Source organism: Triturus cristatus, chromosome 3_2, assembly GCF_964204655.1.
Source record: "Triturus cristatus chromosome 3_2, aTriCri1.1, whole genome shotgun sequence".
Classification (NCBI taxonomy): Eukaryota; Metazoa; Chordata; class Amphibia; order Caudata; family Salamandridae; genus Triturus; species Triturus cristatus.
This window is the reverse complement of record NC_140584.1, coordinates 1,084,880,785-1,084,895,732: the sequence shown is the minus strand read 5'-3', so window position 1 is coordinate 1,084,895,732 and position 14,948 is coordinate 1,084,880,785. Positions and strand designations below refer to the sequence as shown.

At 49.5% G+C, this 14,948-nt stretch overlaps 1 protein-coding gene across 3 annotated transcripts in view; it reads left to right on the top strand.

Annotated features, from left to right (window-relative positions):
• The window catches only part of CUX1 (cut like homeobox 1), a 1,097,219-nt gene that overhangs the window by 996,409 nt on the left and 85,862 nt on the right, over window positions 1–14,948 (top strand). For 2 of the 3 annotated variants that reach the window (XM_085649842.1, XM_085649841.1), the window contains one exon: window positions 3,205–3,393. The exons of the other annotated variant lie outside the window; for it this stretch is intronic. In XM_085649842.1, coding sequence (XP_085505968.1) covers window positions 3,205–3,393 — 189 coding nt within the window. The remainder of the gene's footprint in view (window positions 1–3,204; window positions 3,394–14,948) is intronic. 3 annotated transcript variants of the gene reach the window in all.

The window sequence follows — 14,948 nt, the reverse complement described above, 5'->3', positions numbered from 1 at the left end:
CGCCCTACTCAAGAAACCCAAGGCGGACCAAAGGACCTCAAGAACTTTCGACCTTTCTCCCATCTCCCGGCGAAAGTCATTGAGAAGACCGCCAACAGACAACTGACCCACTTCCTTGAAGAGAACAACATCCTGGACCCTCCCAATCAGGCTTCCATAGCAATCACAGCACCGAAACTGCCCTCATCGCCGCCCCGACGACATAAGGGCCCTGCTGGACAACGGCGAAACCACGGCCCTCATACTCCTGGACCTCTCGGACGCTTTCGAACCCGTCTGCCGCCACAACATGCGCACACACCTCCACGATGCAGAGATCCACGACAAAACCCTGAACTGGATCACCTCCTTCCTCACCCGCCGAACCCAGAGAGTCTGCCTCCCCCCATTCCGATCCGAAGCTATCACGATCACCTGCGGCGTACCCCAAGGATCATCCCTCAGCCCAACCCTCTTTAACATCTACATGGCACCGCTCGCCAACATCGTCCAAGCACACCACCTCAACATCTTCGCATACACCGACGACACTCAGCTGATCCTCTCCCTCACCAAGGTCCCGGCCACCGCCAAATCCAACCTCCACGAAGGAATGAAGGCCGTCGCAGAGTGGGTGAAGACCAGCCGCCTGAAACTGAACTCTGACAAGACGGAGGTCCGCATCCTCGGCTCCACCCCTTCCGCATGGGTCGACTCCTAGTGGCCCGCCACGCTGGGAACTGCCCCAACACCCACCAACCACGCTCACAACCTGGGGTTCATCCTGAACTCTACGCTCTATGACCCAGCAAGTCAACACAGTCTTGTCCTCCTGCTTCAACATGCTCCGCAAGATCTACAGATGGATCCCCTCCGAAACCAGAAGGACAGTCACCCAAGCCCTCGTCAGCAGCAGGCTGGACTAAGGCAACGCCCTCTAGGCGGGATTCACAACCAAACTCCAGAAAAGACTTCAAATCATACAAAACGCCTCCGCTCGCCTCATCCTCGGAATCCCTCGCCACAACCACATCACCGCCCACCTGAGAGACCTGCACTCGCTCCCGATCAACAAGAGGATCACCTTCAAGCTCCTCACCCACGCTCGCAAAGCACTCCACAATGCCGGACCAGCATACCTCAGCGAACGACTCACCTTCTACACCCCGAACCTCCAGATTCGCTCCGCTGACCTCACCCTCGCCACCGTCCCACACATCCGCCGAATGACCACCGGAGGCAGATCATTCTCCCACCTCGCCGCCAAGACATGGAACACCCTTCCCACCCACCCGCGACAAACCCAGGACCTGCTGACCTTCAGGAGACTTCTCAAGACCTGGCTGTCCGATCAGTAGCTGCTCCTCCCCCCCCACCCTCCTTCCTCTAATGCCTTGAGACCCTCACGGGTGAGTAGCGCGCTTTACAAATACTTGATTGATAGATTGATTGAAGGTTTCTTGGTGTGATTAGTATTTTTAATTTTTTTTTATTTTACAGTTTTATATAGCGCGGACTTGACTAGAATTGGGTATCGGAGCGCTTAACATAGCATCAGTTGCATTACATGAGGACACATTCATTTTGTTAGGCTAGATTAATTGATTTGCCCAGAATCACAGGATGTTCAGCGTCACAGCGTCACTCTAACCCAGTTCCACAGATTCAAGGTCGACCGCCCTAGCTGTTAGGCCAACTCCTCTCCCCTAGTACAAATAAAGACTCAAAAAGAGTGTAAACAGTGAGGACTGTGTGAGATCTGAATTGTAAATAAAAGTGTAAATTTCAGTTTGGCTCATTGACTGTTTTTTTTTTTAAAAAGGAAGGAGCAGACTCGTTGTAGTGGTGACTTCGATTAAGTCCACAGTGGTAGTGTGTTTCAACAATAGATCATAGTCTATGGTGTTAATGTGTCGCTATAAAAAATAGAGGAAAATTAGTAGAAAGAAATGTTCTACATTGTGATGCAGGCCCAAACAGTTTGTTTGTTTGTTAGGTATCATATACGAGTTACACAAATTCTATGACGAGGCACAATGTTCAGCATATATCTTCTGTGATGTTGTGGAACCCTTTTGCAGCTGGATAAAATCTAGTAGCATAGATGATTTTTTTTTTGTGTTTTTACATATGTTTGCATACATAGATAACGGTCACGTAGGATTGATCTGAGGTGTCATTTTTCCATTTGCATGTTTTCTTGCATTACTTTTCTGTGTTCACACCTCAGTAAGGAGGGGTTGGAAATATTCCATATGTTTGGGTTGTTGAGTAATGTCAAAATGGACATGTGGTCTAAAATGCCGTGCTGGTTGCGACCCTTTTATATCACTGTTGAGAGTTTGGCTCCCTCTTCCTTTAAAGCAAAAGGCACCATGTTGGCATTCTTTGGGGTAGCATCTGCCGTGGAGATTTTCAGCACTGTGATCCGGTCTACTACCTATAATTGTTTTTGGTGACATTTCTTAACCTTTGACTTGAGCAGAAGCGTGTTCAAGACAGCTATGCTGCAGCACGCTTAATAATGTTTTGTTCATCGAAAGATCATATTCAGGTTGTTGGCAAGCGTAGCGAGACTACAAGAGGGAGAGGAGAATTAATCATGGCAGTTTTATTGGTAAAGTCACATAGTTCTTGGCACCTTTATCCAGTCCTTTCAGACAGTTGTTTAGCAGCATTAATTGACCAGAAATGCCGGTGTAAATCTATTGCTCTCGTTAGAGAAGGCACTCATGTGCACTACTTGCTGTAGTTGTTTTCAATGTTTCATCACAAATTATAAATTCCCCATAGTAATACCAGTAAAAATAGTAGTCTACAAAGAGAATGAACCAAAATGAGAATTAACATTACAGGCAAGTATAATGTTCTCACTCTTAAGTTGGGAAAGAAATGCAGCTGGCCTCATTAGTGGGATATAACAGACACTGGGATGGCAAATTGGCAGACTTTAAAATTCTCCTTGACATTGAGGATAAGATATATTTTTTTGTGACCAAGCCTTCACATTTTTGTAATTTCCAGAACTGTTAAGTAAAATTCAAGATATATATTTTAAAGCCTCCACTTTTCTCCTAAATCTTCCCTTAAAATAGTCTTGCAAACAATAAACTAGGTGGACATTGTCTTTTGCCAACCATGTTGTTTAACCTTAAATAGAATTCCCTTATCCCTGTGCATTCTTTTGCCCACTTTCTTCTCACTAGACGTATAATTTTTTCACAGGTCAGCGTTTGTTTGGGGAGACAATCCTGGGTCTAACTCAAGGCTCCGTCTCAGACCTTCTAGCTCGCCCCAAGCCCTGGCACAAACTGAGCTTGAAAGGAAGGGAGCCCTTTGTCCGCATGCAGCTTTGGCTGAACGATCCAAATAATGTAGATAAGCTGATGGATATGAAACGAATGGAGAAAAAAGGTAACTGCTCTCAACCCGCAAATACTACATTATTTTTTACGTTTTTAAAGACTTCTTTTAATTACCTTTGAAGAATACATAGTCTGTAAAGCAAAGGCCATGCTTCATCTTTTCTTGAGCTTTAGCATGTAAACGTTTTTAAAAAAACAAAACGGTGTATTCTTTTGGAGATTTCCCAAGCAGACTGAATGGGGGACATCTATCCACCTCACCAAAGAGAGGGAAAAACACATGGTATGACCTCTGTCTCACAATCGCAGTGGTCTCTTGTGTGGCAGAGTGCTAGGTTCTTATCCAAACTGCCAAACATGCCTACCTTGATACTGTTTTTGGGTGCCCTGTGTGAGTTAATATCCAGGCCAGCAATACCAGAGCATACTGCAGACAGAAATAGCTATATCAAACCACCATTGAGCGTTTTAGCTGTGCTTTTTCTTGGTCAGTGCATTTGTATTTCGTGCTGCCCTTGTTTATGTTTGGATATCACTCATAGCGTTTCTTCCAAGTCACTATACTTTATTAAAGTGGCACAACAATTTTTCAAATATCTTGGCTACAATGTAAAGTCTTACGCGTGTAGGATGTTGAATGCTTTGTTACATGACTCATAGTGAACAGATCTGACTATATTACATGCTATTTCTGCATAATTTTATGTAGAATGCATTCCACGTACCCTGCTATTTTATGCATTGCTTCTTAATGAAATCTAGGAAAAGTTTTAAAAGGAGGGAGATACCGTCCTAGTAAACTGGGTGAACTCTATCCTTTCTGGTGTTCTTAAATGCACTTAAACATAGGCGAGCAGCCTTTTGTTAAATTGTGCTTTATTTTAATATAATGCCATTTTTTCCGGATTATCCCCCCAGCTGTTTTCAATTTGTACACCTACCTTATGATTTGGTGGTGGTCTCCTGATAAGTGGAAGTTTCCTGGTCTCAGTTTCTGTGCTGTACTTTCAATCTATTAAAATATTTTGTGTATAAAGCAAGTCATTTAAACTGCTTTCCTGCAAACTGTATTTACATAGATTGTATATGATTTTTTGTAATTGAACTGATAATAGCACAGATCACAGCAGGTAATTTTGTTAGTGATGTACGTGAAACAGGACGATAGGATCATGCTTTCAAACATAACAGCCAAAGAACCCAGGACTACAATCTACTGTCAAAATGCATTGCCTTTCTCTCTGATCTACAAAGTATTTGAGAAGCACAACCTTTTTTTCATTCTTTGACACCAGTTGGCCTTCATTTGTGGACAAACAAATCATATTAGGGCTATTGCTGGATAGACCTATTTTTTAACGGCTCTCTGACTCTGAGTCAAGCAACTTGAACCGAGTATTCATTTGAGGATGATCACAAAGTGAAATATGTGCCTGACAAGTTCTAGTGGTTCAAACATTTGGAGATATAAAGCAAAGTGCAAGAGATTGTGCATTGTATCTGCCACCCCTACTAATGTAGTACTCTCTATTATATAATGTGCATTATTCATTTGTAAGTAATTTAACTTTGAATTGTTTTTCAACACTTGGCCTCTTGTCCTTTTCTGTTAGGACATATGGATACATTGTACTTGCACTCACTTCATAGTTTCCTAAAGATGTGAGAATTTCTGAGAGCATTTGATGTTTTCAAACTGGAAGCCAGTGGATTTAGGGTAATCTCATGTTGCTTATCATATTGATGGAAATATAATGGTGTACATTGTCGGTGCCACAAATCCCTTTTTATTTAGCTCTTGAAATACTGTCAGGTCAAGCTATCTGGTTTCCTTGTCATGTGAGGCCCCATGCTTGCTTATATTACAAGGAGAATAAATATGTAGCACAACCCAAGGCATATATTTATAAAAAAAAATTATTTTGTATGATAATGGATTTCTTAAGCTTCACTAACACAAAGTAAGTATAAGTTCAAGCTCTCTTATCACTCACTTGTTTGTGCACATAGAACACAGGTAGCAGCTGTAGAAATTTAGACTTCTCATGGAGGCGGCAGCAGTACAGATAAAGCTTCCTTTTCTTTTGGTGAAAATGTCTTACTTTAGAATGTACCTTTGTCTTAGAATGGTAAGAATGTTGATGCAGGAATGTTCTGACTTTGCCAGTTGTGACTCGTCTTGACTTTGGCTGGGGTTGACACTCATACGCCCCCTCCCCCGTACAATAATGCTCAAAGTTTCTTCGCTACCTACTTTTTGGTGACAGGGATCCATTTTCAGAGCAGTGTGGGATCAACTAGTGTGAGGTCAGTAACCATAGCTGAAGTGCGATTTTCATTTGACTGAGACAGAGCGAGAGTGATCTTAGTCAGCTGTCCATGTCCTCACATATGGTACTGTGTAAGGGGTTTAAGGAAGTGTTGTTTTCCTACAGCCTGGCCTGTAGCGGGCCTTGAAGTGTTTAGACCTGGAACAGTACAGTGTCACCTGACCCAGTGTCTCTTCAGACTGAAACGAAACATGCTACCAGTCCTTAGTGTCAATGTGTGACTATTGCACACAATACAAACAGCAGGATGGAAATGTTGCTGCGGAGACAGTAGATTTGCTTGATTTAAATGCTGAGATTTGGGTAGACAGGGACTCACTGCCCAATAAAAAAATGATGATGACACTTAAAGGAGTAGACATAATTTGGTCTCATTTTGTCAAAAGAATATCATCAGGTCATGTTGCACTCTGAATACCTTATACCTGAATGAGCTTATTTAACATGTGTCTTTTGGGTTTCCTTCAGCAGCTGCTCTATTCCAAAGGGTAATGAATTAGTTTGGAGGTCAATGTCGGCTCCCTGTGGAGAGCCTTTACACCCCATAAAGCAGCTGGGGACCCCAGCCAGACATCAGCTGGCAGGCCCGACCTGGCATCAACTGAGTAAGCTAGTTCATGCCTCCACTACTTCACCAGAGACCTCCTTGTTTCCAACCGTCCTGGTGCCAGCCTAGGCTCCAGCAGCACCCGTATCCAATTTGACTCCTGTGCCCATTTTCAGTTTGGAGCCGGCATCAACCCATGGCAGCTGGGTGTTTCCCTATTAGATTGCCAAGGAGTTTTGGATGAACCCAATCCTCTCCCTCAACACCAGTATTATGGTAGGATTCAAACCTATCAGAAACATGATGGCGATTTAGTCTAACTTACATTCAACTCCCACAGAAAGTTGAGCAATAGGCGTCTTAGACCAGGCTCTGGAGATTCAGATTTTTTATTTTTTTTCTCTCTCCACACCTGACTCCTGAGAGCTTGGTAGTTCCAAGTTCTACTACCACAGTAAACCCCAGTGCATCTCTTTCACGTCGCTAGACACAGAAAAGTAATCTTGATGCATTTGAAAAAGTCCCCTCTCCTGCCCCGGCTAAGCCTCTTTGATTCCGTTTCCAATGGTCATGCCTGACTGGTAGGAGACAATTTATTTTTGCCTGTCCAGCTGGTGTACTATAACTTCATAGGAATGGGTGCTGCAGACCGCTCAACGCGATCTGATAGACTCCTAGCCGCCGATTCCTTCACGTAGAATAATCCCCAGGCATCAGACTGGGTCCGGAAGAGTTCTGTGAGTATTACCCCTGCGCGCTGGTAGGTGCGTTGTTCGGTTCAGCGTCATGTCATCGGCGGCATCTGCAATGGATGTGATGTGCACAGTGTCTACATTGGTGCAACCCCAGTGCAATGACTTCAGTTCTTTTCTTCCTGTGACAATCAGCGCAAATCCAGAGAAGAGCTACTCTCAGTCACTTTTTGACCGACCTGTGTTTTGACCCTTTTGTCAAAGATTTATTATACTTTAGCTCCTGGCGTGACAGGGATGTCCAAAAGAAAGGCTTGTTTTAAGCCCTGTGGTGCCTATCACTGACAAATGTTGGTGATGCATTCACACCTCGTCTGCCTTTGGTGCCTCGAGCGTGAACATGATGCCAAGACCTGCGTTGATTGTCACGCCATGCACCCCAAGACCTTGAGGGAGTGGTCCCTCGAGCCCCTTGTGTCTCCATGTGTGATGCCGCAACTGTTTCAATCCCGGTCTAGCGGAAGGTTCTAGGATCGGTCGTGGAGCCACTCTAAGTGCTCGTTGTCAAAGTCGTCCGGGTGGTTGGGTAAGTTCCATGAATGGCAGTTTTCGATCTTCGACTTCCCCCTAGCCCGTCAAAGTCATCCGACGGGATAAGTGAGCATCAGCATTCGAGGTCTGGCTCTGCGGTTGAGCCTGGGCCGCATCCTCGAGTTTTCAGGAGCTATAGCGACCCCGTCTAACTTTGTGAGTTTTAAGAGGCCATGCACCTCATCCCAGCCGGAGCTCCTTTGGGTCATGTGGGGTCAGAAGGGGCTCCTATTAGTCTGCTGCTGGCAGGTACGCCTCCGGCACCAGTCAGGCCCTCTGCATCCATGGATGGATCTGGACCGGCTCCAGTCGAGCCACCTCGACCATCCCTGGCGCCACTGCTGACAACCCCGGTGCTGCCAGCGTCCACCAGCTCTGCAGTCCTCATACTAATCCACTACTCTGATATGACGCCGAATCGGAGTCTGAGCCCTATTCCTATGAGCTAGAATTTGCGGATGATTCTGAAGGGCCACTGGACCCTGATGAATACCAGCCCCTAGATGTCACCAAGGACACCTGCTGTGAGGATCTGGCTGTGGGCAGTGGACTGAATACTTCCCCAAATACTGGCTTGGTTTCTCTTCCTATCTTAGCCACGGAGGAAGGAGCCTCTTTCACAAAATTGTTGAGGAGGGTGGCTGAGGTCCTAGACCTTCAGCTGCCCACTGTAGCTGTAAAGACAAATGTGTTGACTGAGGTGCTGCAGCCGGGAGTGACCACATCCAAACTGCTTCTCCTATTTAATGAATCCCTCCTGGACGTCCTACTCTGGTCCTGGTCCATGCCCTGCACAGAAGCTCCTGTGAATATGTTGATTGACCATCGCCCTGCCACAGGGGACCCCAGCTTCCTCACAACACACTCCACCCGGAGAGCACGGTGGTCAAAGCCTCCACTTCAAATTAAATCCTGGCTCATTCCCTTCCACTCCCCCAGACATGGTATCCAAGAGGCTGGAGAAGAAGTTGTTCTCTTCAGCCAGCCTGGAACTGTGGTTGGTAAACAGCGCATGCATTTTGGACTGATACTCCCACTCGGTTACGCAGGTTAGAGGAGGCTCGAGCCATACTCCCTCAATCTTCTGCTGACCGTGTGGACGCAGCTAAGTTTGCCATACTTAGTTGGCAGGATACAACTGACTCGCTAGGCAGAGCGGTTTCATCATCGGTAGCCTTACGACACCAAGCCTGGCTGAGGATGACTGACTTTTCTGGTGATGTCCAGGCCTCACTCATGAACATACCCTTTGATGGCTCCTGTCTCTTCGGAAACAAGGCGGACTCAGCGCTGGAGCACTTCAAGAACAGCAAACCCACCGCCAGGTCCTTGGGCCTTTCCATGGCCCCACCAGCCACTTTCCGTCTTCAGCTTCTTTCGTGGCAACATAACGGGTTTTAAGCTGCGTCTACTAATGTCCAGCGGCCAGTGCCAGCAAACTCCAGTCCTTGCGTGGCCAAGGACGCTGCACCCACAAGCCTTGTGGGTCACATGACCAGAGGTCGGGCCAGTCCACCACCTCTCAAGCAGCCAAAGCCTCCACACCCCTTTAGTCTGCCCTCAGACCATCATGGGCACCCAGTAAGCGGCAGGCTACGCCATCATCTGCACTACGGGAGGTCGATAACATCTGACCTCTGGGTTGTCTGCTCCCTTCCCTCTTCCCTTTGGGACTACCTCTCCACCCATGCCACCTACTTGCAACAGGCTGTTGGAGGACCACATCTGTTTACTCCACCAGGAAGAGCAAGCTTTCGTGGGAGCCATAGAGAGGGTGCCGTCATCAGAAGTAGGTTGTGGTTGTTATTCCCACTGCGTTCTTGTGCCCAAAAAGGACAGAGGCCTTCGTACTATCCTAGACTTGCGCCTTCTCAATTTCTTCCTGAAAAAGAAGAAATTCAAAATGCTCACACTCTCTCAAGTCCTGTCTGCCCAGGATCTGGAAGATTGGATGATAGCATTGGACTTGCAGGACGCATACTTCCACATTTTCATCCTGCATGCCCTCAGACATTACCTGCTGTTCATAGTGGGCCAAAGAGCACTTTCAGTTTGCTTAGCCTTACCAGCGCCCCTTGGGTGTTGACCAATTGAGGGAGGTGGTTGCAGCTCACCTGCTGAGGCAGGGGTTCCAGTCTTTCCCTATCGCGACAACTGGCTATTAAAGGCGGTCTCAGTGAAGGCAGTCCTCCCCCACTTCCAAACGATGGCAGACCTCCTGTATTCGCTGATGTTCACTATCAATCTGCCGAAGTCACACCTGATCCCTTCTCAGATGCTCCCTTTTATCTGTGCTGTTCTGGACACTGTGCAGTTATTGACTTATCCTCCCGAGCAGCGAGTCCAGGATATTCAGGCTATGGTACCGATGCTGCAGCCTCTAGCCTGGATTCCAGGGAGACTGACTCTGAGGCAGCTGTACCTCATGGCCTATTGTATCCTGATTGCAATGCATGCCTGTTGGCTTATGTGGGCTCTGCAGTGATACCGGACGTTCCAGTAGGCGCAGCATCAGGGGAATCTCTCTGAGTTGGTCTGGATCGCTGAGAGCACTTCAACAGATCTGCAGTAGTGGGTGCCGAACCGTAGTTGGGTCAGCGGCAGACCCCTCTTGTGTACCCGACCAGATCTGATGCTAGTGACAGATGCATCACTTCTGTGATGGAACTGCCATCTGGGAGAGGTGGGGATCATAGGACTCTGGTGTCTGGCGTAATACGGACTTCACATCAACGTGTTAGAGCTCTGAGTGATCCGGCTGGCATTGAATGCCTTTATACTCTATCATGCCAGACCGGAAGAACTCAGCCTAAGGTGCCTAGCGGATCACGACTGGTAAATTCAACCAGAGATGGTGCTAGGTCTCTTTCAGCACTGGGGAGAGCCTTGGTTCGGTTTGTTCGCCTCTGCTGAGAACGCGCAATGTGAACAGTTCTGCGCTCTAGAGTCTCCAAGGCCGCTCTCGCTCAGAGACTCTTCATCTCAAGTGTAGCTCCAGCCTCCTGTAGGCGTTTCTGTCAATACCACTCTTCTACAGAGTTCTCAAGAAGATCAGAAACAACTGGGCCCAAGTCATCCTGTGTCTCTGAACTGGGTTCATAATGTCTGGTATCCCGAGGTGTTGAGAATGTCTAAAGATCTTCCGATCAGGCTGCCCCTTCAGGAGAATCTCCTGTCACAGCAGCAGGTATTGCTTCACCACCCAAACTGGTCAACACTCCGCCTTCATGCGTGGTGATTTAGCCACAACAGTTGACAGTTTTTGACCTTCCGACCGATGTCTGCAATGTTATTGTGGCAGCTCGGCACCTCTCCACCAAGACAATATTCACCGGCCTTTGAAGCTAGTTTGTGGCATGATGTACAGATAAACAGGTTGACCCTTTATCTGCACCCCTTTCCCAAGTCCTTTTGTTTATCCTTAATCTGGCCCAGCAGGCTTCTGCATTGGGCACATTGAAGGATTATTTGCCTGCTATCTCCGCTTTTCTGCAGCTGCCAAATCAGCCTGCCCTTTTGCAGTCCCCTATTGTAAATAGATTCCGCAACATGTTTCCTCCAGCTACCTTTGTTATTCCTCAGTGGAACCTCAATTTGGTTCTTACTTTTCGGATTTGCATTCCCTTTGAGCTACTTCATAACTGCCCCCTTAGGCTCTTCACCATCAAGACAGCCTATGCGGTGACAATTACATCTGAAAGAGACCATTAGTTATAAATTCCTTACCTTAGAATTACCCCTAGGTGTCAGACTGGATCCAGAGTTTTTTTTTTCTTCAGCAGTACTCCTGCGCGTCCGGCGACTCCGCGTTGGCGCTGTGATCACCGGAATGACTATGCGGTATCTACTTAAATTCCACCACTGCGCGCTGACGTCAGTTCTTTCTTTTTCCGCACCAGCCAGCACAGATCTGGAGAGAGCTGTACCCTTAGTCTTTTTTGTCACAAGTTTTTTTTTTACTTTTTGTTGACTTCTTTTTCGAGCCGTTCGACTCCTGGGTGCAAGGGATGTCGCATCGATGGACCGGCTTTAAACCTTGTGACTCCTGTCACAAGTTGATGTCGCTCAGGGACCCACATCTCGTGTGCCTCTGGTGCCTGGAGCGCGACCATGACCCGAAGTCGAGCTCCGACTGCCGGACCGTGAACCCAAAGTCTTTGCGGGATCGGTCCCGAAAGCTTCTTGAGGCCCGGCAATCAGCTCCGCGCTACTCGAGGTCCCGGTTGAGAGGGAGGCCGTGGGACCGGTCGCGGAGTCACCACCATCACTCCTCTTCGAAGTCTTCGTCTTCGGGTAAGTCGAAGCACGAGAAGAGGACGAAGGAGCACTGTCGCTCTTCGCCTTCTCCCCGTCCTTCGGCGGATGTGATGCGGAATGTCGTCGTCCTTCGGCTCTGCCCATGGAGCCTGTTGGGATGGCTCAGAGATTCCCTCTCTTCCCAGGAGGCAGGGCGACCCCTGCCCAACTTCGTTGCTTTTAGGAAGCCCTCCACTCATTCTTTGGGCAGCCCGACTCCGCCGGCGTGCCTTCGGGCCCCGCAGACTCGGTGGAGGTTCTTGGCCTTCCATGTCGGCTACTCTGGCACCGCAGGGACCCTAGGGATCCAGGCCTGGATCCAGATCAGTGCCGGTCGACCTTACGACACCTCCAGCGCCGAATCCATTGACGACACCTCTGCCCCCTCCGACGCCGGTTGTGTCCCCAGCCGGTGGTGACCCCGGCCTCCCTCTCGACATGGACGCGGAGCCGGACCGGCATCGACCGACACCAGTACCGGCGCCGTCCAGTACTTTTGTACCTCTGTTCTATCCTGGCGTTCCTTATCGCTCTGAGTGGCAGCCAGAAGAGGGTGAGGAGGACTGGGAGGGGTCTATATACCCTCTAGAAGATCAACTGGAAGAGCCGGACTGGAGAGTGGACCTGGGGGAGGCCAGTGGTCTGGATACATCCCCAGACCTTGGTATGCTTTCTCCCCCTACCGTGGCTACGGAGGAGGGAGCCTCCTACATTGTGGTGTCGCGTAGAGCGGCTGAGTCCTTGGGCCTTGAGCTACCTACGGTGGCAGTCAGGACTAACAACCTGACTGAGGTGCTTCAACCAGCAGCAGCCTCTTTGGAGCCCCTGTTGCTGTTCAATGAGGCCCTCACAGACATTCTTTTGGGCACCTGGTCCAAGCCCAGCACAGGGGCTCCTGTGGATAGGATGATTGCCCAATGCCACCGCCCGGCCCCGGGCGACCCCATTTTCCTCTCCCAACTCCCTACCCCAGAGAGCTTGGTGGTCCAAGCCTCAACATCCAAAGGCGCGTTCCCTACTGCTCCCCCAGATAGGGAATCCAAGAAGCTGGATCATCTTGGGAAGAAGATGATTTCTTCTGCCAGCTTAGGACTGCTTTCGATGAAAACCACATGTCTCTTGGGCCGTTACACCCACTCTGTGTGGGACACAGTTGCGTAGGTGCTGCCACAGTGCCAGGAGGAGGCATGGGCTGTGCTCTCCCGTGCGGTCACAGAAGGGAGGGATGCAGCAAAGTTCGCCATTCGCTGTGGGATGGACACCTCCGACTCGCTAGGCAGGACAATTTCAACGTCTGTAGCCCTGAGACACTAAGCATGGCTGTGGTCCACTGGCCTACCGGGCTATGTGCAATCGACTCTTTTGGACATGCCCTTTGATGGTCGTTGCTTGTTTGAAATTAAGGCGGACATTGAGCTTGAGCATTTCAAGGATTCCAGAGTTACAGCCAGATCCTTGGGCCTCGCTACAACCTCTCGCCCTGCGCAGTCTGCATTTCGCCCCTTTCGTGGCTACGGAAGGGTTGCCCCACCATGCTCTGCCCAGAGCCACAGGCCCGCGCAGGCTCTCCAGCCTCTGCAGGGACGTGGGACCCACCGCCGTGGGTCAGGGGGGTCAGCGGGTGGGTCAGTCCACTAGTGCCTCCTCTGTAGCAGCCTCCAAACCTTCCTAGTCCAACCTTTTAGGGCCACCAGTTGCCGGCAGGATCTGCCATCACCTCCCCCACTGGCACAACATCACGTCAGACAGGTGGGTTTTGTAGATATTCTGAAGGGGCTACTCCCTCCCCTTCGAGACTACCACTCCCTCCATGCTACCTGCATGTCGGAGGATCACCTGGCCCTTCTCCGTCAGGAAGTTGCGGCTCTCGTGGCCAAGGGAGCCATCGAGCGAGTCCCGGTGCCAGAAGTAGGTCGTGGCTGCTACTCCCACTACTTTCTGGTGCCCAAGAAGGACAAAGGCCTGCGTCCTGTCTTACACCTCAGGGACGTCAACCACTTCCTCCGGATGGAGAAGTTCAAAATGTTGACATTGGCTCAGGTCCTGTCTGCCCTCGACTTGGAGACTGGATTGTAGCATTGGACTTGCAGGACACTTATTTCCACATCCCCGTCCTGCCGGCCCACAGGCATTACCTATGGTTCTCGGTAGGCCACGAGCATTTTCAGTTGCCGTGCTCCCCTTTGGCCTTCCCAGCGCCCCTCGGGTGTTCCCGAAAGTGATGACAGTGGTTGCAGCTCATCTGTGCATATCAGGGGTTCCTGTCTTCCCCTATCTCGACTACTGGTTGTTGAAGGCGAGCTCGCTCCAGGCTGTCGTCGCCCACCTCCTGCATTCGCTGGGGTTCTCAGCCAACATGCCTAAGTGGCACCTGCACCCTTCTCAGAAGCTCCTTTTCATCGGAGCGGTTCTGGACACAGCGCAGTTTCAGGCCTATCCTCCCGAACAGCGTGTCCGGGATACTTGGGCTATGATACCGATGTTCCACCCTCTATCCCGGATTGCGGTGAGAATGACCCTGAGGCTGCTGGGCCTCATGCGTCCTGCTGGTGGATCATGCCAGGTGGCATATGCGGGCTCTGTAGTGGGACCTGAAGTTCCAGGGGAATCTGTCCGATGTCATCCAGATCTCAGCAGAGACTGCACTTTCGTTGCAGTGGTGGCTCACGAACCAGGATTGTGTCAATGGCAGATCCCACTCCCTACCCCAACCAGATTTCACAATGGTGACAGATGCATCTCTCATGGGATGGGGTGGCCACATGGGAGAGGCAGAGATCAGAGGCCTCTGGTCTCCGGCGGAGTCCGGGCTCCACATCAACCTTCTGGAGCTCCGGACGATTTTCTAGCACTGAAGGCATTCCTTCCTTCTGTCAAAGGAAGGGTAGTGCAGGTGTTCACAGACAACACTTCGGCCATGTGATATTGCAACAAACAGGGCGGAGTGGGGTCGTGGATCCTCTGTCAGGAAGCCCTTCGTTTCTGGATGTGGCTGGAACATCAGGGCATGTCCCTGGTGGTTCAACACCTGGCAGGTTCCCTGAACGCCAGGGTGGACGAACTCAGACGCTGGTGCTTGATGGATCACTGATGGCATCTTCACTCAGAGGTGGTGCAAGGTCCCTTTCAGCAGTGGGGAGAGCCTTAG